Source organism: Pseudorasbora parva, chromosome 3 (assembly GCF_024679245.1).
Source record: "Pseudorasbora parva isolate DD20220531a chromosome 3, ASM2467924v1, whole genome shotgun sequence".
Lineage (NCBI taxonomy): Eukaryota > Metazoa > Chordata > Actinopteri > Cypriniformes > Gobionidae > Pseudorasbora > Pseudorasbora parva.
Genome location: NC_090174.1, coordinates 48,099,649 through 48,127,389, shown reverse-complemented (window position 1 = coordinate 48,127,389; position 27,741 = coordinate 48,099,649). Strand labels below are relative to the sequence as shown.

General features: G+C 37.2%; 2 protein-coding genes across 4 annotated transcripts; one reads left to right on the top strand and one right to left on the bottom strand.

Moving 5' to 3' along the window:
• Positions 1 to 232: 232 nt before the first annotated feature.
• Positions 233 to 11,219, bottom strand: usp30 (ubiquitin specific peptidase 30). Of its 3 annotated transcripts, none has more exons than XM_067439283.1 (13): positions 11,133 to 11,219; positions 7,606 to 7,715; positions 7,082 to 7,264; positions 6,887 to 6,990; positions 6,297 to 6,395; positions 6,127 to 6,172; positions 4,073 to 4,167; positions 3,882 to 3,941; positions 3,620 to 3,706; positions 3,448 to 3,528; positions 2,833 to 3,055; positions 1,492 to 1,600; positions 233 to 1,400 (listed from the first exon to the last, which is right to left on the bottom strand). In XM_067439283.1, the coding sequence occupies exons 1-13, from the start codon at positions 11,189 to 11,191 to the stop codon at positions 1,154 to 1,156; spliced, it is 1,503 nt and encodes a 500-aa protein (XP_067295384.1). In that variant the 5' UTR covers positions 11,192 to 11,219; the 3' UTR covers positions 233 to 1,153. The 3 variants fall into 3 exon arrangements, with proteins under 3 accessions (XP_067295384.1, XP_067295385.1, XP_067295383.1); XM_067439284.1 differs by lacking the exon at positions 11,133 to 11,219 and adding an exon at positions 8,768 to 8,839; XM_067439282.1 differs by lacking the exon at positions 11,133 to 11,219 and adding an exon at positions 8,369 to 8,639.
• svopa (SV2 related protein a) lies at positions 10,638 to 27,741 on the top strand. Its single transcript, XM_067439281.1, has 16 exons — positions 10,638 to 10,966; positions 17,613 to 17,773; positions 17,978 to 18,063; positions 18,698 to 18,796; positions 18,979 to 19,050; positions 19,162 to 19,286; positions 20,861 to 20,924; positions 21,181 to 21,306; positions 21,437 to 21,565; positions 22,089 to 22,162; positions 22,359 to 22,435; positions 23,425 to 23,529; positions 23,625 to 23,736; positions 23,911 to 23,992; positions 25,549 to 25,638; positions 26,382 to 27,741. The coding sequence occupies exons 1-16, from the start codon at positions 10,932 to 10,934 to the stop codon at positions 26,592 to 26,594; spliced, it is 1,650 nt and encodes a 549-aa protein (XP_067295382.1). The 5' UTR covers positions 10,638 to 10,931; the 3' UTR covers positions 26,595 to 27,741.

The window sequence follows — 27,741 nt, the reverse complement described above, 5'->3', positions numbered from 1 at the left end:
AATGTAATTTTCCAATAATGAAAATGAATGATGACAGGGGCTGTAAAAAAGTTAAATAAATAACAACAATAATAATAAAAAACAAAGCAAAAAATAAATAAAATGATGACGTATTGCACTACATTCCAAGTCATCCCCTCTTTCATTTGCAAACATTCGTAAATGGCAATTTCAAGTAAAAAAATCTAAACATGTGAAGTAATGGAAAACAGTTAAAGGAAATATATTACTGTTGCAGAATTATTTTAATTTATATGTGAAAAAAATATTTCACCCACACAATCATACACACCAATACCATAAAAATATACAATTGTGCAAATAGCATAATTTACAATCAACATAAAACAAGGAATTCAAATAACACTGGAAATGTATGTAGACTGTCGTATTTATGTCAGATGAAAATCATGTGGTGATTACTCAGGATCTGGAATATGGGTTACCATTCTTATATTCCTGCTAAATTTACCTTTTAAGTACTGTAGATAATAAAAAAAGAGGATTTATAGACAAACTGGTCTACATGTAGACACTAAACTTCTGATGAGATCCATCCCATGGTTTTGTGTTCTTTAACCAAAATGTGACAAATATTTGGTAGGATTTACATGTTAAAAGTGAATTGCATAAACACATTATTAACCATGGGTAATCCATCGCCAGAGACACACCATCTTTAATTATAAAAAACACAAAAAAACAGGATAAACCATGTAAAATTTACTTCTGTCTAACAAACCATTAGCTTAATGAGGAAGGCAACAATTCTGGGTCAATTTGCTACAAAACATTATCATGAAATGTAGAGTTTTCCTATTCAAATCTCCATGTGAATCCCATATGAGTGGCAACTATCAATCATGACTGGCATCATTCCGCTCAGATAAAGAATTAGGAGTTCACTAAAAACAACAACCGCCATAGACACTGAGCAAGATTAAGGTGGAAATTATGATACACAGAACCCTTGTCTTCCCTCTCTCTTTCTCACACAGAGATCAGAAAAAACATGCATGCAAACTGCATGCACAGGGATGCACGATTGCACTTGGCCATAGTACGTACATAGTACACAGCCTAGAATGGAACGGAGCAAGGGTTAACACTCTAGCTTTAAACTAAGAATAAGTAACCCGGGTCAGATGAGATGCTACTCTTCTCCCCTCAGACCGTGCCTTCGTACTCGTTCGTAAAACAGCAGATATGCGCTGGAGGAGAGCGCCTCCTGAAGGGTGGCTTTCCTCACAGAATCATCAGAAACCCAGAGCCACTGGGAGCTAAAAGGAGAAGTTCCACGGGGAGCAGCAGGGCAACGGCGGTAAGTGATAAAATGTCCAGAGTGCATGTCGCCATGGTGAACCAGGACAGCTGTTAGGCGGAAGAGGTACTCTGAGTCGCTGGAAATAAAATAAAAAAGGTAAGGTAATATAAAAAAAGTAAATAATCAAGTACATTTTCTGGTTCTCTTTATAACATGCATGCATCTACCTGTAGTCGTAAGTGAGGTTGAGCTGTGAGCTCAGTCCTGGTGAGTGTAGAAATACAGAGGGAAAGGTTCCATTGGACAATGGCTTATTGTTGTTACAATGTTCTGAATCTACAAAAGAAACTAAAATTAATCTTAATGATTTTTTTTGTATATATATATATTCTATAATAAAAATATTATAACAATAATAAGTTACAACAACTATTATAAAAATAGAAAAACAATGAATTACTTTTTATCTAGAGTAAATCCATATTCATAGATTTAAATGACAACATAAGCATTAAAAAATAATCTTAATCAAGACATTTAAAAAATAAACATTATATTTAAATACATACTATAGAATAATAATAATAATAGCATTAATAATACAAAATATAAATAAAATTAAGAATAAAGAATAACTACAAGAATATTTAATTGGCTTTAATATATCGATCCATATTCCCAGATCTTTCATATAATCAGAACTTTAAAATAATATTAAGACACACATTGTATTTTGCATACATTCTATAGAATAATAATAATAGCATTAGTAGTATTATTAATAATAATTCTTTTTCTTTCGGCTGTTCCCTTCAGGGGTCGCCACAGCGAATCATCTGCCTCCATCTATTCCTATCCTCTGTATCCTCTTCTCTCAGACCGACTACCTTCATGTCCTCCTTCACTACATCAGTAAACCTCCTCTTTTACCTAACCTCAGCATCCTTTTACCAATATATTCACTTTCCCTTCCTCTGAACATGTCCAAACCATCTCAACCTGGCCTCTCTAACTTTGTCTCCAAAACCTCTCAATGTGCTGTCCCTCTGATGTACTCATTCCTGACCCTATCCATCCTCGTCACTCCCAAAGAGAACCTCAACATCTTCAGCTCTGCTACCTCTAGCTCTTCCTCCTGTCTTTTCCTCATTGCAACTGTCTCCAAACAATACAACATCTCACTACTGTCCTGTACACCTTTCCTTTCATTCTTGCTGGTACTCTTTTATCACACAACAGACCTGACACTTTTCTCCACCCATTCCAACCTGCCTGCACACGCTTCTTCACCTCTTTTCCACACTCCCCATTGCCCTGGACTGTTAACCCTAAGTACTTAAAATCCTACAACTTCTTTACCTCTTCTCCCTGTAACCTCACTGTAATAATATTAGTAGCAATAATTATTATTATTATTATTATATTACTGCAAAAGGATTGCATTGGCAAGGAGATTTGATTGGTTTCACGGATTAAACCTTTATCTGGAGTAAACCCCTTATTTACAGATCTAAACAACAGCATCACATCATGTTGACAACCACCAGAAATGACTTTACATCTCTTACCAACACCATTGGCAATGGTTTTGTCTTTTGGTTCCCCAGTAGCTTTGGCAGATATGGGCTTGTTTGTTCTGCTGGTCCTCTGCAGGTTTTGACCAGCAGTGCAATGCTTGTATCGATCTAGAGACAAATATTCAGTAAACTGAACATGCTCTTGTCTCTTTATGGGAGTGCCCTCTTTAGACCATGTCAGTCTCTGCAAATGGATGCAAAGGCACTGAGGCAACTAAACGTGAAAAGAAACACACACACACACACCAACAGGATATTATTGAAGAGCGCTGTTATGGCCTGTTCACACAAAGGGCGATAACTAACGATAAATACATAGTTTTATTATTGTTTTCTGTACTTTTTTAAAAATCCACACCGCAAGTATATAAATAGCAGCACAGAGGAACAATATTGTCGAAATCACTTTCATAGCAATTAAAAACATTAACAGCCAATCAGAATACATCCATTGAGCATTTAAAGAGACAGATGACAAAACTGTAGCGTGTGCTTAGAATAAACAGAACAATTTTGTGCGTTGGTGTGGACATTATTATAGTTATCGTTAGTAGATATAGTTCTTGGTGTGAATGGGCATTTATTTCAAATTTCAAACATGTATACCTTCCCAAGTTTCAGCTGTTTGACAAATGTCGTCCTCTGACTCTCAAGGACTTCTCCATTTACAAGCGCTCCAGCCTGTTGCTTCAAAGAGACCGAGAGAATCGGTTCAGCAAATAGATGATGAGGAACAGTGTTACTAAAGTAACTCGTCCAGCTAAATTTTGTATAATACCTTGGTACAGTTTTCACACTCCACTTCTTTGATGGTTTCAGATGAGATGAAATGCTGTAGACACTGGTCTAAAGTAACAGGTCGGCCCTGAAAGAATGATACACAAACTATAATATGCATACATTTTTGTCTGTAAGGTGCTTGCTGCTGGGTAGTACAACGTCAACTGTCATATTTGAATGTAGTGATGACAAAATATTTAAGGGAGCCATTCTGCAATATGTAAAATGTAATTGTGCATTATTGAACAAGTTTGCATTACCCACTGTACTGAGGGGATCGAAAGAGACAAGCTGTCAAAAGAATCATAGTGTACGGGACTCTGAAATCAGAAATGGAGAGGGTTAACAATTCCATTGTTTCAATAAGATGCCGTAGACATAATATTTTTTAAATCTATAAAAGTGCATTTAAACAGTACCGGTAATATGAAAAAAGTCTGAAAAAGATCACCTGCTGCTCACAGCGCTTGCAAGCCATATAACTTGTTAACCGGCCATGAAAAGGGTGCCGAGTCCTCCATAAACTCGGAATTGGATGTAATGGGCCTGGAGAAGATGAAAATGAACCAATATGTATTGTGGTCATGGATAGTGATATGTATTGTGAATAGTTCGCCGAAAAAATGTAAAAATTACTATGCAAGAAAAAAATTATTGTCAGTAAGTATTACATTAAACTTCTATATATATATATATATAATGTTGAATATGTATATTGTACGCAATAGGGGAATATTTGAGGCTCATGATGCCAAATGTTAGACTGGGTAAACCTCAGTATGGAAACCTGTACATTCAGTTCTACTGCTTCTGTTACACTTTTGCAGGAACCAATCACAGACTGGCTTATCCAGCTGGCGCGCTATTGGCAGGTTTAACACAATGACAGATGGGTCATTGCCTGTTGATCACGCCTCTTGTGCAGTGGAAAATACAGAGCAGACTCCTCAGACCAATGTTCAATGAGCTTGGTCTGGTGATAGCCAGACAAGCCAAATGTCTTATGTTACCAGTAAAAGTGGCTTACATTATTATAAATATATAGTCAGTGACAGAGTGCAAGTATATAAATCTAAAACTAATCTATCTGTATTTACAGCTTCAGAATCATGAATATTTTAATTCTAGTGTCACTATTGTCCTGTACATTGTGTTACCAGCAAAGTACAAGCCTATTGATTTCCACCCTCAATTTAACACCAAATTTAGCATTTTAATCAACAGTACATTTTTTGTTAACCTTTTACCATGTCTTGATGTATCGCAATATCGTATCGTGATATGGTTGAATGTTATGGATTTTGACATAAGGGTATCGTTACACAACTACTAAATATACAACAATATATATATATATATATTAGGGGTGTAACGATACGCGTATTCGTATTGAACCGTTCGGTATGAGGCTTTCGGTTCGGTACGCGGTACGCATTATGTACCGAACGGTTCTTGGTCTAATTAATTAGATTTGGAAAATAAAAAAGTATGTCAAATATAATATTATGCATTCAACAAGGAAGCCAATAACCAAAACGACGTAACAGGCAATGCCCCTGACTAAGAGAAAAAAACAAAAAACAAATATTTTTTAGACTGCTCAGTCAGGTGCTCGCTTACTCAGTACACGCTGAATGCTCATTGCAAAATGGCTATTGCGTTTAACAGACCAGAAATAGAAGATCCTCCAATAACCAACGGGTCTGGTGTGTTGGTGAACTTTGGATTCTCTGTAAGCTATGATGGTGTTGGCAAGAGTGATGGATTAAAAACAACGGTATGTCGCATTTGCTACATGATGGTACAGCAGCGGGAATAATTCATGTCATGTCAATCAACTCATTTACGCCGACAACAAGACGATAAAAAGAATAAACAGTAAAGTAATTGAGCCCCGTTACAATGTTCCTTCATTAGCCCATTTCAGCCAGTAATTCCTGCTTTGTACTAAAAAACAAAAGCTTAAATAGAGAACCAATTGGTCAAAGCAACAGCGGTTGCACTGACAACAGACGGCTGGACGTCAAGGGCTACACAAAGCTACCTGAATGTAACGGCACATTACATTACCGATGAATGGGAGCTGAACAGCCACGTTCTTCAGACACGCCCCCTTGAGAGTCACACAAGTGAGGATTTGGCCAAAGGGATGACAGAAGCAGTAGTGTGTGAAAAAAGTGTGGAGAGAGCTATTGTAAAGAGCTAATTTCTGTAACTACGTAGAAGATGGGTAAAGTATAGCTCCATCTTTGTTCAATGTAAAAAAAATCATACTTTGTTAGTTTAAAAAAATAAAAAAAAGGCAATTTATCTGCCAATTTTTTTATTTTTGCTGTATCTAAAACGTAGCGAACCGAGCCGTGACACCAGTGTATCGTATCGAACCGAACCGTGAATTTTGTGAACCGTTACACCCCTAATATATATATTATATATATTATATTTATTTATATATTATATATATATATAAAGTTTAAATATTTAAAGACGTTAGTCTTCATTTACCTCCACTTCTGCAGCTGATATTTTTTTCTTTGGACTCCACAGATTTCTGAAAGCATTAACAGCAGAGTGGTAAGAAATGTCTATGGATCATCTCTAATTAAGAACTCTTTAGATTTACAAAACATCTTTTGAGTCCTAATATTGCATTAATGGTGACTGCTCTTCTTTACCTCCAGTGTTTGCATGTCGAACAGATGAGCGACTCTGGGTTGGCGTTCCCGTTCCTCCTCTAATGATGATGTGAGAACATGAAAAAGCTCATGAGCATCCTGAGGAGATAAGGCAAGAAATGCTCATTTATATTGTGATGTTTATGTCAAAGTCCCACTGCAGTCAAAAAAATTCTTTCTAACTCATCTCAGAGAATGTGTAAATAGCAGTGAAGCGATGCATCTGACGCATGGTCACATGAAAACAGCATGGCGAATGTAGAACGTCCTAGATTACCTTCATACTACACACATTCATACTATATAGAACATACTTTTTTTAGTGGCTGTGAAGAGTATACTATTTCAGACACAGCCAGAGTTACATCAATTCACGTTTTTGAGACCATCTTTGGTTCACTGCGGGTTTGAGGAGAAAATACTCAGCAACGTTGTTTACTGATGTATTTGTACATGGTTTGGCTTAAAGCATATTAAAAAATACCACATAGATGCACTAAAGACTTGATTTTCAGTCTTTAATAAACTTTAATGAAATTCAAAATTCAAACAAATGTTGATGATTCCTTCCATTCATGAAAATATCCTACCTGTTCCTCAAAGGAGCTGATGTGCCATCTATAAAGTCTGAGAGCTTCTAAAAGGCCTCCCGCATCTAAAACATTATCTTCTCCGGGATCATGACTTGATAGGGCTTTATGAAGGAAGGAAGACGGAGAGATCACCCTTTTAGTGTGCATTAACATTCTGTGCATTTGTGCGAGCTGAAGTGAATGGGAAATAACCTTTAAGTAACTGCATCAGAGATCTGGACAACTGAGTCTCTCTCTCTGTCCTCTCTGGGTGGATACTGCTGTCACTGGAAAAGTCTTCAAGCCATCTGATGAAGGAAGGACACGCTGCCAGGCCCTGGAGAAGTGAGTTGATAAAGCATGTGTTCCCCAGATTAAGCAGACCAGGAACCATACCTGTGTGAGAAATTATACATTTAAATAATAATATTAATAATAATACATCTTATACTTATTTTAATTAAATAAGCCCAGAACAATGCCTGTGAGAGACAAGATACATTTTAGCAATGAACACAGTCACAACACTCTGAAGTGCCTAAAACTCCTATAGCTGTTACTATAGTCATAATATAACAGAGCCAAGCCTCATTGCTTTCATAAAATGATTACTAATTTATATTTTATACTTCTAAACATTAAAGGCATATACTGTATTTTCATTTGTTAATTTTCTTCCCTATTGTGATGTATATGTTTAAGTAAACCAGTTACTTTAGGACACAAAGAAAATTAACCTTTTCTCTTCTTCTTCCTGTCTGAAATTGGCCCCCATAGTACATACACTCCAGCCGCCATGGCAGCAGCTATCCCACCAATTACACCCCAGTTTTTCATCATCTTGTTCCTGAAACATGAAGAAAAAAGAAGTGTTTTCAAAGTTGGTTGCATCCAGCACAGACAACTGGATTGAAATGAAGTGGCAAAGTTAAATAGCACATTTACAGATCCTAACATGAAGCAGATCACAAACAAACATGTCAGAGGGACACCTGTGGCAGATGGCAGACTACCTCTGACCTTGACAGCTGTGTTTGCATTAAGTCTGGGTCTCTAGTAAAACCCTATAAGCCATTACTACATACAACACACTTTTTGGGGGGAATAGTAAAATATTTAAAGCCATATTTCATACTGAATTAAAGCTTTCTGAATCATTTAATACCTATAAGTGTTGATTTCACACCAATTGTCAAGACAAATTGAGTAGTTTGAATAAGCTGCTGGCTATCAAGCTATGAAGAGAACCATCCGACCACATTTATTACAGCAATTAAGTTTACTGGGTCTAGAACAGCTAACGTTAAAAGCAAAAAAGACAGATTCGCATGTTTATTCATCCGTGGTGATCAATAAAATAAACAGAGAATTAAAAGCGAATGTCTGCTGGCCTCTAGTGCAACAGCTGGGACCATCTTAACTGCCCTTTCCTGCATCTACTTGAGCTACACAGATTCACTTTTTCAGCCGTCTTGCACACGTTTCCATACAAACTCAAACCTTGCAGCGGATCCAGTGCGTAAGAACTCTCGAACAAGCTTGTCTGTTGCTCCCTGTTTGCACCAAGGCATATTTCAGTGCGCCCGCGTGTGCGGAACTAAACATTGCGCATTGTTGTTCGACGGACCTTCCGCGGAGTAGGACTAGCCTGCCTACGGAAAGAAAGGCTGGGGTGCGTCTCAAACAGATCCCTTGTCCACTAGTTAACGCAATAGACAGTAAAAGAAAGGTCAGGGCACTGATCATGGAGTCAGCCCGTAATGGACTTTTGTCCTAATCCTAATCAGTGCCCTGACTAGTGAACTAGGGATATGTTTGAGGGGCGCCCTGGGAAAGCTGAGTTTTTTTTTTAATGTATATAAAAATACATTTGAAAAACAACCAACGTTCAATACTCACGTTTCATGTTTGGGAAAATGCTCTTGGCTTAACAAAGCTGGATATAATTCCCAAATGATGGTATAATGTGAAAGCAGGTTATACACTGACAAAATAAGAGACTCTTTAGATAAAGAAAAACTAAATAAAGAAATAATAATGATAATAACGATCAAGAGCTTTTTAAGGACTTATGCATGCATCTGGATTTGTTTTGTGCCCCTGAACAAACAACAAAGCAAAAACATCAAGTTGGCCTAACTTTTTTCGTAGGTATTCTTTCTCAACGAGGATACTTTTTTAGCCTGCATTTCTAAGTTATCCTCCTTTTTATAAAAAGAAAAATAATAATAATTAAATAATATAATAAAATATAATAATATTTAATAATAAAATAATTTAATAATAAAATAATTATGTTAATGACAAATAGGTGTTTTTTTTCTCTATAGGTTTATCTCTTTTTAAATGTATTATCTTGCCATCATTTATCATTTTTAATTAATCTTTTCTAACACCCCCATCCCCCCCCCACCCATGTAGCCTAATCCAAGATGCTCATGTCTTTCTTTCTTCAATCAAAAAGAAATTAAGGTTTTTAATGAAAACATTTGGATTTTTCTCCATAATGGACTTCAGTGGGTACCAAACGGTTCAAGGTCCAAATGACAGTTTCAGTGTGTTTCATTTGTGCTTATAAAACTTTTTAAGAAAAAAGAAAAAATGATGACGGATTGTTTTGCTAGATAAGACCCTTATTCGTTGTCTGGTATCATTTAAAGCCCTTTGAAGCCGCACTGAAACTGTCATTTGAACCGTTTGGTGTCCATTGAAGTCCATTATATATAATTATATATATGGAGAAAAATCCTGGAAGGTTTTCATCAAAAACCTTAATTTCTTTTTGACTGAAGAAAGAAAGACATGTACAGATTTGTACAAATTTTGTTAGATTTGTTGGTAGCTCTTCAATATTCAAATTTGTTACTATTTTTGTTTTGGATACTTGTACTTTTGTAACTGGATGTGTGAAGAAAACATTGAAGAAAACCCTCTTCATTTTACAATAAAAATATAACACTAATATAATAACACTATTATAACATATGCATTATCAATAATCAATAAAAGTACATGTACGTATTGACCTGTTAAACATATATTTATTATTGTCCTATTTAATATTATTTTCATCATAATAGCCTATTTTAATTTATAATACCTATGGAAACATACTTTTTCGCTTCCAAAAGCCATCTATTTACAGTAGAATTACATTTTTTTGTCTGTTAAATCTAATCTTTGCTATATGCATCAAGTATTACCATCATCTCTATTCCTTATTAAAATTAATTGTTTGCTGTTCATTGTTTGTTTGTGTTACTACACAGAGTATTAACTATGTTAACAAATACAACATTTGATTTTAATAATGTATTAGCAAATGTTGAAAATAACATTAACAAAGATTTGTAAATGGTGTAGAAGTGCAGTTCTTTATTAGCCTATGTTAATACATAGCCTAATAGTTAACGAATGTTAGGCTAACCAGTGAAACATAATTGTAAGTGTTACTAATTTGTCTGTAATTCTTCAAGAATAAAATCTGTTACCTTAATTTTGTACAACTAATTATGGAAAGCTGAAGAGCCTTAGATGTGAAGAATTATCATTTAGCTTTCAAACAATGTCTGACCTTGTAAAAGGCACAGTAAAATAAATCCAAAAACGTAAATGTTTTAAATGGTGCAATGTAATTCATTAACAGTAACAGAAATGTTTGTTTAATTGAATATTGACAACATAATTATTTTTATAGATAAATAATATAGTCCTGTAAAAATACAAATAATAAAAAAAGTGAATGGAGAAAAATATCAATGAAATTCATGGATGGAAGAGTGTATTGTCGTGATTCATCATTTCCAGAACATATTCACGGTTCGCTCCTGGTGCTTTGGTATGACACGGGCGTTCCAGCCTATGCAGAGATCCAGCACGAGCGAGCGACGCCACCGGCGACACGACAGGCGCAGAAAACATGGCAGCTCCGCACACGCACAACGCCGCCCCACTCTGAGCTCTTCACTGTCCTCACGCCTGTGGTGCTGAAATCAGCCTCGACTCGACAGCAATGTAACGGCAATGAGACAAAGACTCCGGCAGCCCGACGAACAGACCGATAATGGACGATGATTTGTTTCAGTTAAGGCAGCTCCCGTGAGTGTTCTTTTCATCCTTTTTCTTTCATCCGCACGCGACCTCAACCATCATGCAAACACCGTTCATTTAAGTCCTTTTAGTGATTTGTAGCGACTAGAGTGTGCCGTAAACAACGTGACATTGATATTTATGCAACTTAAAAATAAAATAAATCAATGCTTACATAATGATGTTTGATGTAGAATATGGATACGCACGTTTGGGAGGCATGACACCTTGCATTGAATAATAATAGCCTAGTGATTTGTGTATAATTGTGTTGTTGTTCATATAGACGCTCATTCTGCTCACAGATCACAATTTCTGCCTTTCTGTGACTTTTCAGATTGTTCACATTTTAAATTATTTCTGGGGCAGGGCTTCTTAACCCAGGGTTAAATACAGCACTAAGCCCTTTACAAATGTGCCAGGGTTTAAAAAAACATGTTAACCCAAGGTTAAGTACACTGAAGAAAAACATTATTGTTTATTTCACAATAAAAAGCTGTTATAAAATATACTTTATTTATTTAATATTATATTATATTATGTTATTTATTTAATTATATATATATATATATATATATATATATATATATATATATATATATATATATATATATATAATTTAACTGTAATGTAATGTTGTTTGTTTTTGGATTTGTCTGTTAATCCTTTGTTATTGTTCTGACAAACTGTAATGTACCTTTTTATTCTCGGTAAAATCAATGTATATATTTTTGTTCAATAATATAGATTTTTTTTAATTTTGTATTTTGAGACTTTTTTTGTTGCTAATTAATATTTATGCAAATATTATATATATTTTCCCAATGAAAAAATACATTTTTATTTTATTTTTCAATAAAAAGCTGTATTTGATGTTAAAATAGAGACATCACTGTTATCCCAAATCCCATTTTTTGAAGGCAGATTAGTGTCATCTGGAGGGAGTGAGAAAAGAAAAACATCTGCAATGCCATGTATAACCACTAGATTCCTGTAGCTCTACTTATATAAAGAGGCTTGTAAATTTTAGTAATTTTTTTAGACACAAAAATGTAATTCTATTAGTTTGTTGATTTGGATATAACACTTTATGTCAAGGCTTAGATATTTTTTGTTTGAAATGTTGATTTGAAGTGTCAGTTTTTTCCAATATTTTTACTACAGTCAAACCTGAACACAGAGAAAGACATTTTGTTAAATATAAAATCAAAATACAATAACAATTTAACAAATTGGAAAATAATTCTTTGTCAGAGCTTGATCAATAATGTAATCATATTGTAATGTTACAGCCGCACCAGTTCATTTGTGTGTGTGTATAATAGTGTGTTGTGTGTGTAAGTGTGTGTGTGTTCATGTAGGTTGTCTGCTGTGTACTGTTCTGTTGTGTAAATGTAACCCCTTCTTTGCTGTTCATTTTTACAGTATTGTGGCTGAATTATGGATTATATTTCCTGCCTTTGTCAAAACCCACTTTGTGTTATAGTCACACCAGTTCATATATGTTTGAGGGTGGTGTGAGTGGATTGTGGAGTGTGCACTGATATTTTAGTGTCACCCATCTGTGTGTATTTTTCTGCATCATGGCCAGTGTTGGGAAGGTTACTTTTGAAATGTAATAGGTTACAAATTACAAGTTACCTTATTTAAAATGTAATAAGTAATGTAACTATTTAAATTACTTTATTGATGTAACTGAATCAAATTTTTACATTACTTTTGTATTACCATTTTATTTTCCAGAACTGGAACACATTTTTATCACTTGTCACGGTGGCAACTGTCAGAAAGGTTGTAGCCTAAAGCTTTCAGCGGCAATGTGGACTGATGTTAGCCTAGAAATCTAGACGCACCCTAGCGACAGCAGATTTAATCTGCCCTCTCAATACCCTTCTCAATACCCACCCTATTCCTTACAATCTGGACGGGCCAATCACATCGGGTATAGAGTCGGTGGGCGGGGCCATAATGACGACGGCCGAGTTGCGTTTGCGTGCTTCTAGTAAACACAGAAACTGGCGAACGGCGGTCTTTCGAATCAGCTCTGACCGCGACTCTGGAAGAGTTGGAGTTAAGCTTTTCTCTGAGAAAAGAACAAAGAGCGGCACTGAAGTCATTCTTAAAAAGGAAAGATGTGTTCGGAGTTTAGCAGACCGGATACGGCGAATGTTTAATCTATCAACAAGCTCTGTTTCACCTTCGTTGCTCTGGTTGGTTGTAGCGCTATCCTATCGCGTGCAGAGGGAGTTTGAAAGACAACCGTTTATCCCGCCCCTCGGATTGAGCCCTGTCAATGGTGAGTTTCCTGACCAAACATCTTGATGTGGGTCTGGCTTGTCAGGCTAGATTGATGTAATTAGCAGACGTGGTGTGCAGGAAATTTAAATGAGAATAGAAAAGCTTTAGAATAGCATCACTTTACTAAATGGCCTTTAAATGGCAGGAAGCATCATGCACATCAAAAACAGGCAAAGCAACAAATTTAAGATTTCGTTCACCCCAAATTTTTAATTATGCCATGATTTTCTCACCCTGAAGTCATTCTAGGTGTAAATTACATTCTTCTTTCAGACGAATACAATCAGTTATATTAAAAATATCCGGGCTCTTCCAAGCTTTATATGGCAGTGACTGTCTCTCTGTTTTTGAAGTCCATTCAAAAAGTGCATCAATATCCATCATATATCCTTTCTCGCAGTTCAAAATGATTGCGCTACGTCTGACGACATCGCACACCACACCACACCACACCACTTACGCTCGTGCTCGTCAGAAGTCGTCATTTAAATATGGATGTTTTTCTTACACAAAAGCATACATTCACTAAGGCCTTTATTAACCCTCTGGAGCCGTGTGCAGCAGTTTTTAATGGATATAGATGCACTTTTAATGGACTTCAACAGAGCAACAGGCAGTGCCATTATAAAGATTGGAAGAGCCAGTGTAACCCCTCCTGTTCCAACCGCCCGCTCCAAGTGGGACTCGGACCCGGCATGCATGAGAGTCGGATGATTGAACAAGGAGGCGAAAGCAACCTCTAGCGTTAGTCGCTAGAGTGTCTCTTGAGGTTAGAGGAGTGAGGTTTACTTGCATAGCAACTACTAGCTAGCCTCCGTTACACTCACCCCCCTAAACCTCACACCCATCCGGGTCACGGCACCAATACTCTATGGTAATCCCTCATATTCGAACCGCCCACTCCAAGCGGCACTCGAAACTGGCTCCACCGGCATGAGAGTCGGATGCTCTAACAAGGAGGCTAAAGGATGCAAACTCGAGGGTCAGTCGCTAGAGCATCTCTTGAGGTCAGAGGAGTGAGGTTTACTTGCACAGTGACTACTAGCTGGCCTCTGTTACACCAGGACATTTTTAATATAACTCTGATTTTATTCGTCTGAAAGAAGAATGTAATTTACACCTAGGATGACTTGAGGGTGAGTAAATCATGGGATCATTTTCATTTTTGGGTGAATTAACCTTTTAATATTGTTAAACATACCATAGCTTTTTACAGAACATATTCAGATGTAACCCCCTTTGTAATCATTGACATTTTCATAAGTAACTGTAACTGATTATAGTTACATTTGTTTTGTAATTAAATAACGTGATCTAGTTACATGGGACTAGTTACTGATTTGTAGATATTACCCGCCAAAAATTGCTCTCTTTTTTCATATTTCCCATTCATTTTCTTTGGCGGTAATCTCTCACCGCAAACAGTGTGACTTTTTTTAAAATCAAGTCCATGATTTTTTTTGTGTGTGGTCACATACTAACTACTACAAAAGTCACAGAGTTTCAAACCATTTCGACAAAGCAACGAAAAAAACAACAACACATATATAGAATGTAAATATAGAATGAGGTCAATCCTGAAAAGCAACACATGTTGGTCTTGATGATCACCCAATGCATCGGTGGCATCTTAAAAAATAAAAATAAATTTGTCATGTTGTCATTGGTATTCAACCTAGTTATTATCATCCTTCGGATAAGACATTAAACTGACGACCTGACTCTCTTTGTTAATTAAAAATCCCATGCCACTTCTCGTAAAGAGTAGGGGTGTAACCCTAGTGTCCTGTCCAAATTCCCTCCATTGGCTTATCAATAATCCTTTGAATTGGCTCTATGGCTCTGTCCTCTTACCTATAGCTGGCGTGTGGTGAGCGCACTGGCACCGTTGTTTTGTGGCCCCTGTCGCATCATCCGTGTGGAGCTGCACACTGGTGGTGGTTGAGGAGAGACCCCCTGATATGATTGTAAAGTGCTTTAGGTGGATATTAGAACATAGTATAACTCTATATAATTCCCTGATACATTATTTCATTCATCTGTGTTGCAGTAAAGGTTGTCCACTGATTCATATGAGTTTTGAATTATTTGCCTGCGTATGCTTGGCAGTAGGCCCAGTCCCCATCTAATGGTGTGCAGAAATCACGATGGCAGCGCTCTTAATTGTTGATCTAGAGCTTGTTTCAGCTAGGCTTTGGGGTTTTTTCCATGCTTTATGGAAATCGTCACTAGCATCCTTCATTCTTGGCATTTTCTTTATGCTTGCAGTCAGTAATAGTGCTCAGGTCGGTCCTGTCATTGATGATTTATATCATCCTGTTTTTTGTTTTGTTTTTTTTGAATGCGTTTGAAATACTATTTGTCTCTGCTGAGCGCGGAGAGGTCGTCTTGTTTAATTACATTGCCTGTCTGCTCATGAAGGCTTTATTGCTCATAGTGTCGCGGTGAGCACTGCAATTACTGTAATCAAACCATGGGATATCTGTGTGCTGCTCTTATTTACTGCTCCCTGATCCAATTTGTCTTCATAACTGCGAAGATATTTGTAAAGTAAAATCCCCCTGTCTACCACTAGAGCATCTGTTATTGTTGTCTTTAAACAGCAGTTTTCATTCAGTGAGAAAATGCTTGTCATCCAGTTGCCCTATAAAGGCTGACGGTTGTGAGTCACAGTTTCAAACATCACTCCACTGTCTCTTCGCACATTATGCTGGCTTTTGCTTGTGTTTTCTTTCTAGAACGCCAGGAGAGGGAATGCACAAACAGGAAGCTCCTTGACAACAGCCGCACTTATAGCGTGCATCATTCTGTCATGCATGCAGCTGTATTCCATATGCAGATGTTTGTTCTGTTAAATTAATTATTTTGAACTTCCTTATTACAACTGTCAAGTCAAGTCACCTTTATTTATATATCGATTTTTACAATGGTGATTGTTTCACATTGTTTAACAGGAAAATAATGCAACAGAATTTGATTCGACTGGAGAAAACAGTGATCCAGCTCAGTTCAACTATCATAATATCAATGTGGGCAGAACAGAAATATAGTTGAATATTTAGTGTCCCCAACGAAGCAAGCCAAAAGGCAACAGAGGTGACGGTGGCAAGGAACCAAAACTCCATCAGATGACAGAATGGGGGGGGAAAGCCTTGAGAGAAACCAGGCTCAGTCGGGTTGCCAGTTCTCCTCTGGCCGACGAACAAAGAGTGTATGATTATGATTCTGGCAACATTACAGATCATATTAGATCGTAATAATCCGAATATTTGTCCAGTTCCATCTGATTGAATATCAGTCATCACGCCGGGGATGGGTTTATTGAGGATGCCGTGTCGATGAGGCCTTTAAAGAGGAGAGTCTAGTTGACACGTTCTCTGCAAACACTTCAGTTGGTCATGTCTTGCACAGGTCCACCATCTGATCTGGATACAGCCCGGTTGGTGTTTATAATGTAACGAGTACATTAGGTGTAATCGGACGTGTTCTCAGTTCCGGCTGACCTAATTAATGCAGCCGAAAAACAATAGTTTAACTGATCAGAATAATATAAATTGATAATGTTCTGTGTGTATGCCATAGTAAAGAGGTGTGTTTTAAATCTAGATTTAAACTAACAGAGTGTGTCTACTTCCAAAACAATGCTAGGAAAACTGTTTCAGAGTTTAGTTGCTAAATAGGAAAAGGATCGACCGCCTGCAGTTGATTTTAATATTCTAGGTATTATCAACTGGCCAGATTTTTGAGACCACATTAGATGTAATGTGCTAAGAGCTCGCTGAAGTACTGGGGAGCTAAACCATTTAGAGCTTTGTAAGTAATTAGCAAGATTTTAAAATGTATACAATGTTTATGTTTACAGTGCAGTGTTGACAAAACCAGACTAATGTGGTCATACTTCCTGGTTCTAGTAAGAACTCGAGCTGCTCCGTTTTGGACCAGCTGGAGTTTGTTTATTAAGCCATCAGGGCAACCACCTAGTAGAGCATTACAATAATCTAGCCTACTGTTCAGCATTTTGCATGGAAAGCAATCTTGTGAATTGTTAAATTTTGTCAGGGCACAAAGAAATATAGAGTATAAACAATAAACAGCATGCATATATTGGCTGCATGATGTGTATGGGCTGTGTATGGGCATGATGCCTATGCTGCTGCATTTAGCTGTCATGCATTATTATGTTGTCTTTCTTCAATTCTTAGAAAATATCCACTGCAAATAATAAAACGGATATTTCATTCTGAATTCTCCCCTTTCAGGTTTTTTTAGTCAGTGGTTCAGAGCAGTATGCAATACTACAAAAATGTGTCAATCTGAATTACCTGATTTTCTGCTTGCCTGTTTGTGTTTCTGACAGAGTGGTGAAATTTCGGCGTACAGGTGAAAGCACTCGCTCAGAGGATGAGTGTGGCAGTAGGGAAGAGGCTTTGCAGTTGGACGGAGGACGGACAGATATGGAGTCCGTTTCCTTGGCCGATGGTGCTCCGGTGCCTCGGGAATTTGCCAACCCCACTGATGGTATGATCAGCCAAAACTAAATGAGAATTTTATATACTAAAATAAAAGCTAAATCTAAATATTAACAAATACTATAATAATATATAAATGTGAGCATGTTAAATGCGTCCTATAAAGGATAGGCCTAGCTAAATTTACATGATCAGACAGGTTACTGAACATGTTTAAGGCTAGGCTACTCTCCATGTGTTACTCTTTCAACAGATACCTTCATGGTTGAGGATGCAGTGGAAGCCATTGGCTTCGGGACATTCCAGTGGAAACTGTCCATCCTGACTGGACTTTCATGGGTAACAATACTCAAAACATAAGAATGGGAATAATTGCTGTACACTCACAACACTGTAAAATAGAGTGAAACAGTGCCAACCCAATTTTTCAGAGGCGCTGGTTTCTCCCTTAGGTATTTAAAAAAAAAACATCTTAAAGCTTCAGCTATGAGGTGAATCATAACATTACAAACTTTTATTTGAAGCTAAGAAGTATTGACGGTACTTAAAGGGATAGTTCACCCAAAAATTTAAATTCAATTTAAAATCAATTACTCACCCTCAAGTTGTTCCAAACCTGTATGAATTTCTTACATCTGCTGAACACAAAAGAAGATATTTTGAAGAATGTTTGTAACCAAGCAGATAGAGCAAACAAGTAGGAAAAAAATACTATAGTAGTCAAATATTTAAGTATTCCGAGAGCATAGGAAGATTGCCTCGATTAGGTAGGTCATTTGCAGTGCTTCATGGAAGTAGGCGGGGCTAAAGAGCTATTTTGGTGCGTTTGAATTTTTGCAACTCTCTGACTGTTAAAAGCGATTATTGAAATAAGTTGAAATAATGCTTAAAACAAAAATCCACCAATTGTGTAGTCATAATTAGTAGTTGCTATGTTTGTTTCCATAGTGCAGATGATTTTATTTGTGTGCAGATGGCCGACGCCATGGAGATGATGATTCTCAGTATATTGGCCCCTCAACTGCACTGTGAGTGGGCACTGCCCAGCTGGCAGGTGGCACTGCTAACTTCGGTACTGTACACTATTCAACTACACTAGTCAATAATGACTCCTCTCATGTTTTTTGGATATGTTTGGCAGTAGGATTGGTTTTCTTGTACTGTTAAGCTGTGCATCTGCTGCTCATGAATGTGTGTGCCTGATTAGCCACATTGTTGTGAATAACAATGTATTTCGCCCCTTCCCTGAAACAGGTTGTATTTATTGGAATGATGATCAGTTCCTCATTATGGGGGAACATATCTGATAAATATGGGAGAAAAACAGTGAGTATGTTCATGAATTAAGAGCAGTATGTGCAACGATATAGCTGGACAAATGTTGTTATCTCACTGTGCACCACCGAAGAATGATTATAGCTGTGTGTGTTGTGGTAGGGTCTGAAGATGAGTGTATTGTGGACCCTGTTCTATGGCCTCCTCAGTGCATTTGCACCTATATACGGATGGATCCTGTTCCTCAGAGCTCTGGTGGGCTTCGGTATTGGAGGGGCTCCACAATCGTAAGTGTGACACAAAACTAAATGAATACACAACCGTTCAAAAGTTTGGGGTCAGGATGTTTTTGAAAGCATTTTATGGTCACCAGTGCTGCATTTATTCAAAGAAAAAAGCAGTAAAAACAGTGATATTGTGAAATATTACAATTTAAAATAACTGTTTTCTATTTACATATATTTTAAAACTTAATCATGTGATGGCAAAGTTGAATTAGAATTTTCATAAAAATAATTCTAATACGTTGATTTGATGCTCAAACATGTCTTATGATTATCGGTCTCGAAAACTTAATATTTCTGTGGAAACCATGATACTTTTTTTATTTTTTTATTCTTTTTTTGTTGAATAGAAAGGGCCATTTTCTTAAAAATAGGTCAAAGTCTTTACTTTAAAGGACAACTCCGGTGAGAAATGAACCTAGGTGTAATTAACGAATGGTTACAGACTAGATCGTTCTCTGAGATGCGTTTTCATGGAAATCGAATGTAAAGAGTTTTATCTTTAAAAACAGATTAGCTTATAACACTAGTCTATGGGGCACAGGGTAGTGAAATTAAATAGCTAGTTAATACCACTAACATGGCAAAACAAATAGCCTCACACTAACACAGTAGCATAATGAGGGTCCCTACATGCAAACCGAAGCATTGAGAACGTTGTAGGTGTACAAACAGTTTAATAAGAAGATACTTTATAAACACAGTGCATTACGCGTTTACAGACAGGCGCCATCTTGGAAAACGTCTCGACTCGTCGAGCCACGAGTGCTGTTCTAAGTGATGAACTGTGACTTGGTATATCATATGGTCCATTGTTTCCGGAAGAAAACACTGAACGCAACAGAGAAAATAAATAAATAAAAATAAAAATGTCCATGTTATTACATTTCACAAACTTAATTCCTATCGACCAGCTCACTTAGAACAGCACTCGTGGATTGATTCGTCGAGGCTGTTTTCCAAGATGGTGCCTGTCCGTGAACGCGTGATGCACTGTGCTTATAAAGTATCTTCTTATTAAACTGTTTGTACACTTACAATGTTTTCGATGCTTCGGTTTGCGTGTAGGGACCCTCATTATGCTACCGTGTTATTGTGAGGCTATTTTGAGCCTTGTTAGTGGTATTAAGTGATTTAATTTTACTACCCTGTGTCTACCCTGTGCCCCATAGACAAGCGCTATAAGCTAATCTGTTTTAAGAGATAAAACTCTTTACATTCGTTTTTCATGAAAACGCATCCCAGAGAACAATCTACTCGGTAACCATCTGTTAATTACCCCTAGGGTCATTTCTAACCGGAGTTGTCCTTTAACTGGATTTATTTAATGCATCCTTGCTAAATAAAAATATTCATTTCTATCTACATCCCATCACACTTTTGAATGGTTGTGTACAAACATTCAGTGAATTATGGTAAGGAGATTTGCCAAATGTTAACCTAACGTTGAATCTTATAGGTTCTCCAGTATTATTTTTGTATTATTATTTCTGTGATTAATCAGAATGTGCCACTTTCATCTTACAACATCATTAAATATTCAGAGACTGACAGAAACATTTGGTCTCTCCTCTAAGAGTAACATTGTATGCCGAGTTTCTTCCCATGCGGTCCAGAGCCACTTGCATTCTGTTGATAGAGGTAATATTCTATTCTATTCTATTCTATTCTATTCTATTCTATTCTATTCTATTCTATTCTATTCTATTCTATTCTATTCTATTCTATTCTATTCTATTCTATTCTATTCTATTCTATTCTATTCTATTCTATACTATTCTATTGTTTAGACACAGATACCATAGCCTTAATTAAAGCGTTTCAGTTATGAGTTGAAACAAAACATGAAGTCATCATAACCAGGAGAGCTTATGGATTTATCTCTGATCTGCTGTAGATATTCTGGGCATTGGGTACAGTATTTGAAGTGCTGCTGGCTATTTTGGTGATGCCAACTTTGGGCTGGCGCTGGCTGCTGGCCCTCTCCACTATTCCACTCTTCATTTTTGCTTTTTTTTGCTTTGTAAGTATGCAGCTGTCAAATATCCATTTGTTCTCTCACTTAGAGCTAGATATGAATAGTTTTTTTGTGGTGTGAGCAATATATTGTCTGAAACAATATAGTGAGCAAAATGTAAAATGCACATCAACAGTGGCTGCCAGAAAGCGCTCGTTACGACGTGCTGACAGGAAACCAGGAGAAGGCTTTGAACACACTCAAACGCATTGCTACAGAGAATAATGTCCCTATGCCGCTGGGAAAACTCATAGTGGCCAGACAGGTAATGTCCTAGTTAAATATACTTCTATATTAGGATATTACATTATGCATATGATTTATGGCTTTCTTTACTGGAAAAGAGTTAAACACTTCCTATAATACAATTCTATCAAATCTGTGGCGGTCTGAAATGTTGAGTTGTGCTGCTCATGTGGGAAACCTTCAGTCCAGCTCGCAAAAACTAACTCTACTAACTACAATAATGCAAAGAGTTTATGAAATATGACCAGATATATGACAAAAACTTAACAACTGTGCATATGTGTGTAAATGTTTTCATGGATAAATTATGATTCATTAACATGCTTGTACATAAAATTATTCTAAATTTATTGGAAAAACTAGAAACCACACATGTAAGTTCATGTTTTTGTCTATATAGAACTTTTACGGTAGATACTGTTATTAATACTATTACACTTTTACAACTATCTATTATTTAAAGAATCCTGAAGAAAAATGATGAACACTGTATTTTTTATCTCTCCTTATTTTGAGTATAATTGTGGTTTTCTGTGTTTAAGGAGGACAGGGGAAAACTTAGTGATCTTTTCTCTCCACCCTTGCGCTGGACCACTGTTCTGCTCTGGTTCATATGGTAAAGGAGTCCTATCATTTACAGTGTAAACAGTCATTAAACCATGAATGCAATGTCCACTAATCCTCAAAAGGACTTTTTGTCCCTTGAGATTGATCAGATCTTGTGTTTTTGTTTCACAATTTCACTCAAATATTTCACAATGTTTTTTTTTTGCTACTTCATATTCTGCTTTGTTGTACACTTTCTGTTGTAGGTTCTCGAACGCATTCTCATATTATGGTGTGGTTTTGCTGACCACCGAGCTTTTTCAGGAGGGAGGCGCCTGTGGTGGTGAGTGACAGCTATTGTGTGTTTAAAAACAGCACAATAAAAATGTAAAGGCTATGGAATAGAATACCATATATATACTGTGCAGTATACACCGATCAAACATAACATTATCACAGTGAATAACACTGATTATCTCTTCATCACGGCACATGTTAGTGGGTGGGATGATTTAGGCAGCAAGTAAACATTTTGTCCTCAATGTCGATGTGTTAGAAGCAGGAAAAACAGGCAAGCGTAAGGATAGACAACTAGGTCAGAGCATCTCCAAAACTGCAGCTTTTGTGGGGTGTCCGCAGTGGTCAATATCTTTCAAAATTGGTCAAAGGAAGGAACAGAGGTGAACCAGCGACAGGGTCACGTGCTCATTCATGCAGGTGGGCAGCGAAGGCTGGCCGATGTGGTCCGAACAGACGAGCTACTGTAGCTTATATTGCTCCAGTTAATGCTGGTTCTGATAAAAAGGTGTCAGAGTACACAGTGCATCGCAGTTTGTTGCGTATGGGGCTGCATAGCCGCAGACCAGTCAGGGTGCCAATGCTGAACCCTGTCCACCCCTGTTTTCATTTAAATCATGTGGATGGCCGGATGCGCGTGCGTCATTTACCTGGGAAACACATGGCACCAGGATGCACTATGGGAAGAAGGCAAGCTGGCAGAGGCAGTGTGATGCTTTGGGCAAGTTACAGGACTTAAAGCATCTGCTGCTAACTTCTTGGTGCCAGATACCACAGTACACCTTCAGGGGTTTAGTGGAGTCTAGTGGAGTCAGGGCTGTTTTGGCAGTAAAAGGGAGACCAACACAATATTAGAAAGGTGGTCAAAAAGTTATGCCTGATTGGTGTATACTCTATGCTGCTTAATGTTTTGTTTTTTTAAATAGTATGTAAATCAGTATGTTTAATACATTTCGAATTATAGTGTGGTAGAATACTAACCAAATACAACCAATGTATTCTGTACGCATATATTGGTTGTGTGTCACTGCCTAGGGGGGAAGGGCAGAAAAAGGGAACCAGGGTGTAGTTTGGAGTGTAAATATCTGAATTCAGATGATTACAAAGACCTTCTATGGACCACACTTTCTGAGTTTCCAGGTAGAACATTGAATTATAACACCATTAACATCTAATTTTTACATAACATATGGCAAAAAGAAAGTGTGATGAACATATTGATTGATGTATCACAGGCCTGCTGGTGACCTTGTGGGCAATTGATCGTCTAGGAAGGAGGAAGACTATGGCACTGTGTTTCTTTGTCTTCTCCCTCTGCATTGTGCCGCTCTACGGCTGTGTGGGAAGGTCAGAAAGCACATCCATTACGGACATTTATCTAGAGCTCTCAAGCCTGTGTTAATCTCAAATGTGAACATACATCTACATGTCATGGAAAAATCAAACTAGTATTTCTTTGTAATGTGACATATCTGAAGATAAATTATGACATATAGCCTAACTATATTCCCTTTACTGCAGGACTTCTTTGACAGTATTTATTTTCATTGCGAGGGCCTTCATTGCTGGAGGTTTCCAGGCTGCATATGTGTACACCCCTGAGGTGAGAACTCTTTCCATTAATATCAGTTTATATATAATTTATATTTCTTGGAAGAACTGAGGCTCAAAGACAAGTTCTATCCTTCTTTGGCGTGTAAATAAAAGATAGCAATAGAAACACAGCAAAAATTTGACACTCTTGGCAGATAAATTCTTAGGAGAGTAAAGCCTGTCGACTGTCAATGTGGTGTTGAATGTTTCTCTCAAGGCAACAGCTGCGTTTGAGAAGGATTTTGACCTTGGGAAATGTCCAATTTCTGGCTCACTCCCACCACTTGGCAGTCCTTGCAACAACTCACCTGAAATACAACATGCCACTTTGTCATCTGTAGGGGCAAAAAAATTAAACCATCAGGGTCTGCATCGAGTGTGAACCGAAGACATAACAGAAGTCACAATCTCTTATACCCCCTTTGCCAAAACAATCCCTCTCAGTAGTTTTCCACACATGGTAAGAGTGTTAAACATCGCACAGAAGTGTCCTGAATGGCAGAGACACATATTAGCTCATGTATGAATACAAGCACACTCTAAATAATCAATATTTTTCATCAGTGATTATAATTTTCCCATCACACATCCTACGTTTTTTCATTAACTATACTGGAGTTCATGTCCAGATAGATGATTAGAGGGTTCAATATTACACACTCTGTGCTGACTTTGACATTACTGTCATTGAGGTCATTTTTTTGCGTAGTTACATAGTTACTCGAGTGTATATTATCTGAAGAATGCTGAAGAAACTTAAAGGGTTAGTTCACCCAAAAAATTATAATTCAGTCATTAATTGCTTACTCTAATGTCGTTCATCACCCGTAAGACCTCCGTTCATCTTCAGAACACAAATGAAGATATTTTTGTTGAAATCCGATGGCTCAGACAGGCCTTCATTGACATTGTCATTTCCTCTCTCAAGACCCATAAAAGGCACTAAAGACGTTGTTAAGCCCATCTCACTACAGTGTCTCTAAAATAATTTTATGAAGCGACATTAATAGTTTTTGTGCTCAAAAAAACTAAATAACGACTTATGTGAAGGGCCGATTTTAAAACAAAGCTTCAAACAGTTATGAATCAGCGTATTGATTCATGATTCGGATTGCGTGTCAAACTGCCAAACTGCTGAAGTCACATGACTGTGGCGATCTGATTCATGAATCGATACACTCATTCATAACGGTTCGAATCTTTGTTTTGAAATTGGCCCATCACTATAAAGTCGTTTTTTTTTTTTTTGCGCACAAAAACTATTCTTTTTGCTTCTTAAAATGATTGTACATTGAACGTCATTGGTGTCAATGAAGGCCTTTGAGCTATCGGATTTCAACGAAAATATCTTCATTTGTGTTCCGAAGATGAACGGAGGTCTTATGGTTGTCAGACAACATGAGGGTATGTAATTGATGACAGAATTTTCATTTTCGGGTTAACTAACCCTTTAAGTGAAATAATAGATTCATATAGGTCATGTAAATCTATTCACTCAGTGGTTAAGTAATAGTTCAGTGTTCAATGAGAAGATCATGGTTATCTTTCTTTTGTTGTCTTTTGCAGGTGTATCCCACAGCGACGAGGGCACTGGGATTGGGCACCAGTAGTGGGATGGCCCGAGTTGGAGCTCTCATCACACCATTTGTGGCACAGGTGTGGACACACTGACTAGAAAGTGATAAATGACATACAAAGACAGAATAAATGCATTTCCTATAGACAATAAACTTACCTATAGACCTATAGACAATACATTTCCTATAGACAATTCTTTTCTTTTCTTTTCTTTTCTTTTCTTTTCTTCTCTGTGTTGCTCATATTAGCAACATGATTTGGTGTCCAGCTCGCAAAAAAGAACTCTACGAACATCCACAATTCAAAGAGTTTCTCACCAGATTAAAACAAAGAGAAGAAAAAACAATCAGTCAATCACTAACTGTGCATATGTGTGTACATGTTAATGAAGATATTATGATTCATTAATGTTGTACATAATATTATTCTGAATTTGTTGTGGGGAACATTTTTGTCTATAACTATTAGATACTGTTATATTTTTTAACTTTCTATTCATCGAGGAATCCTGAAAGTATTGTTTCTCCAAAAATATTAAGCAGCACAACCATTTTCAACTGTGATGATAAGAAATGTTTCATGTGACCCCGAAGACTGGAGTAATGACAGCTTTGCCATTACAGGAATACATTACATTTTAAATATATTTTACTTTTTTAATTGTAATAATATTTCACAGTATTACTGTTTTTCCTGTATCATATAAACGCAGACTTGCCAAGCATATGAGATTTCGTTGAAAAATCTCACTAACCCCAATGTGAATGCGTGATCCAAAGAAATGGTTACACAATGTATCCATCTCTGCTTCCTTCCTGAAGGTGATGCTGGAATCATCAGTGTATCTGACTCTGTCAGTGTACTGTTGCTGCTGTTTGCTGGCTGCTATTGCTTCCTGTGCACTGCCCATAGAGACCACAGGACGGGGCCTCCAGGAGTCCAGTCACAGAGAATGGGGTCAGGAGATGATGGGACGGGCCTCAGACCACAGTCCTGGAGGGATTCCACATTCCAGCTCTGGATCACAGGACTAAGGAACACCACAGAAGGGTTTGGAAAGACTTTGTAGAAGAAATTGTTTTTAGGTGGAAGTGGGGAATATTTTCTGTAAAATACAATGCGTGTCCACAAAGAAATAGCAGATTTATTTGTTTTAAGAACTGCTTGGTTTTGATTTAATCAGTCCATTAATGACACATTCCTCCACTTAAGGTTGCAAGGTTTCTCTTTATGAAACTCCAGACCGGAGAAAAGGTAAATAGATTTCCATCACAAAATATTCTCCCTTTGCCTCATTCCCAGAGAATACAACACAAAATGGGTTGAAAATAGACCTAAAATTGCATTATGCAGTTTAACTCGTGAAAACCATTATACATTCAAAGGATTTGAAGAGCATTTGGGGGTGTTTAGGTGAGGAGCGAAAGAAGTCCTGAAGTCTTGAAGTTGAAAGATAGCACAAGAGTATGTGTGTTTGGGACAGGTTTAGTATGAGAGCGAGTAGAAAGATTTATTTTATTTTTTATTTTTTAAGAGGGCCTTACACTCCACTCCCGGCATTCCATTGGGGAGGCCATGACAACTTTTATCTATTTATCGAAGCAGAGACAGGATGCTGCTATAAATCAGACATTGCACCAGTTTGTGGTCTCTGTTATCTTGTTTTTTTTCAAAGGATCATTTACCATCATTTAAGCTGGTTAAATGTTAGCCATTCATAGAGTTAGACTTTCGCTGACACCAGTTACGTATCTAGTTGACATCAAAGTCTTCATTTGTTACAATTCAGCACTTGAGAGAGCACCTCTCTTCGTCCTTTCACTTGCTGCCAACTGCAAAATTCTGTTCCCTTATAATCAGGCATATCAAAGGTTATTGAATCTTAAGATACAACTCAGTAACAATAAAACAATAGCAAGTGGCTTTCATCAGAAAAGATCTAGAGGTCAAATATATTTTTATTACTGTCAAACTGTCTTTGTTTCTTCAGCTTGACTTCTCAATGGTATATTCTGTCATTTGTATTTCTGCCTTTTCAAACGTACAGTGGGTATGTGTGTGGCATGATGGGAAGTCTGCAGTTGTTCCTGTGAGTCCAGAGAGTTGTCTCCTATGCCTGCCTTTTGCGATTTAGTGCTGCGTTTTGTGTCTCTGTGCACAGATCTCTTGCCACTGCACTGG

Coding starts and splice junctions, on each gene's coding strand:
- svopa (XM_067439281.1), top strand. CDS start 10,932: ATGGACGATGATTTGTTTCAGTTAAGGCAGCTCCC. Junction 21,307..21,436: donor TTTTTGCTTTTTTTTGCTTT/GTAAGTATGCAG, acceptor GCACATCAACAG/TGGCTGCCAGAAAGCGCTCG. Junction 22,436..23,424: donor GGAGGGAGGCGCCTGTGGTG/GTGAGTGACAGC, acceptor GTCACTGCCTAG/GGGGGAAGGGCAGAAAAAGG.
- usp30 (XM_067439282.1), bottom strand. CDS start 8,439: ATGCCTTGGTGCAAACAGGGAGCAACAGACAAGCTTGTTCGAGAGTTC. Junction 4,168..6,126: donor TATCAGCTGCAGAAGTGGAG/GTAAATGAAGAC, acceptor CATCTTCTCCAG/GCCCATTACATCCAATTCCG. Junction 3,529..3,619: donor AGTGTGAAAACTGTACCAAG/GTATTATACAAA, acceptor GTCTCTTTGAAG/CAACAGGCTGGAGCGCTTGT.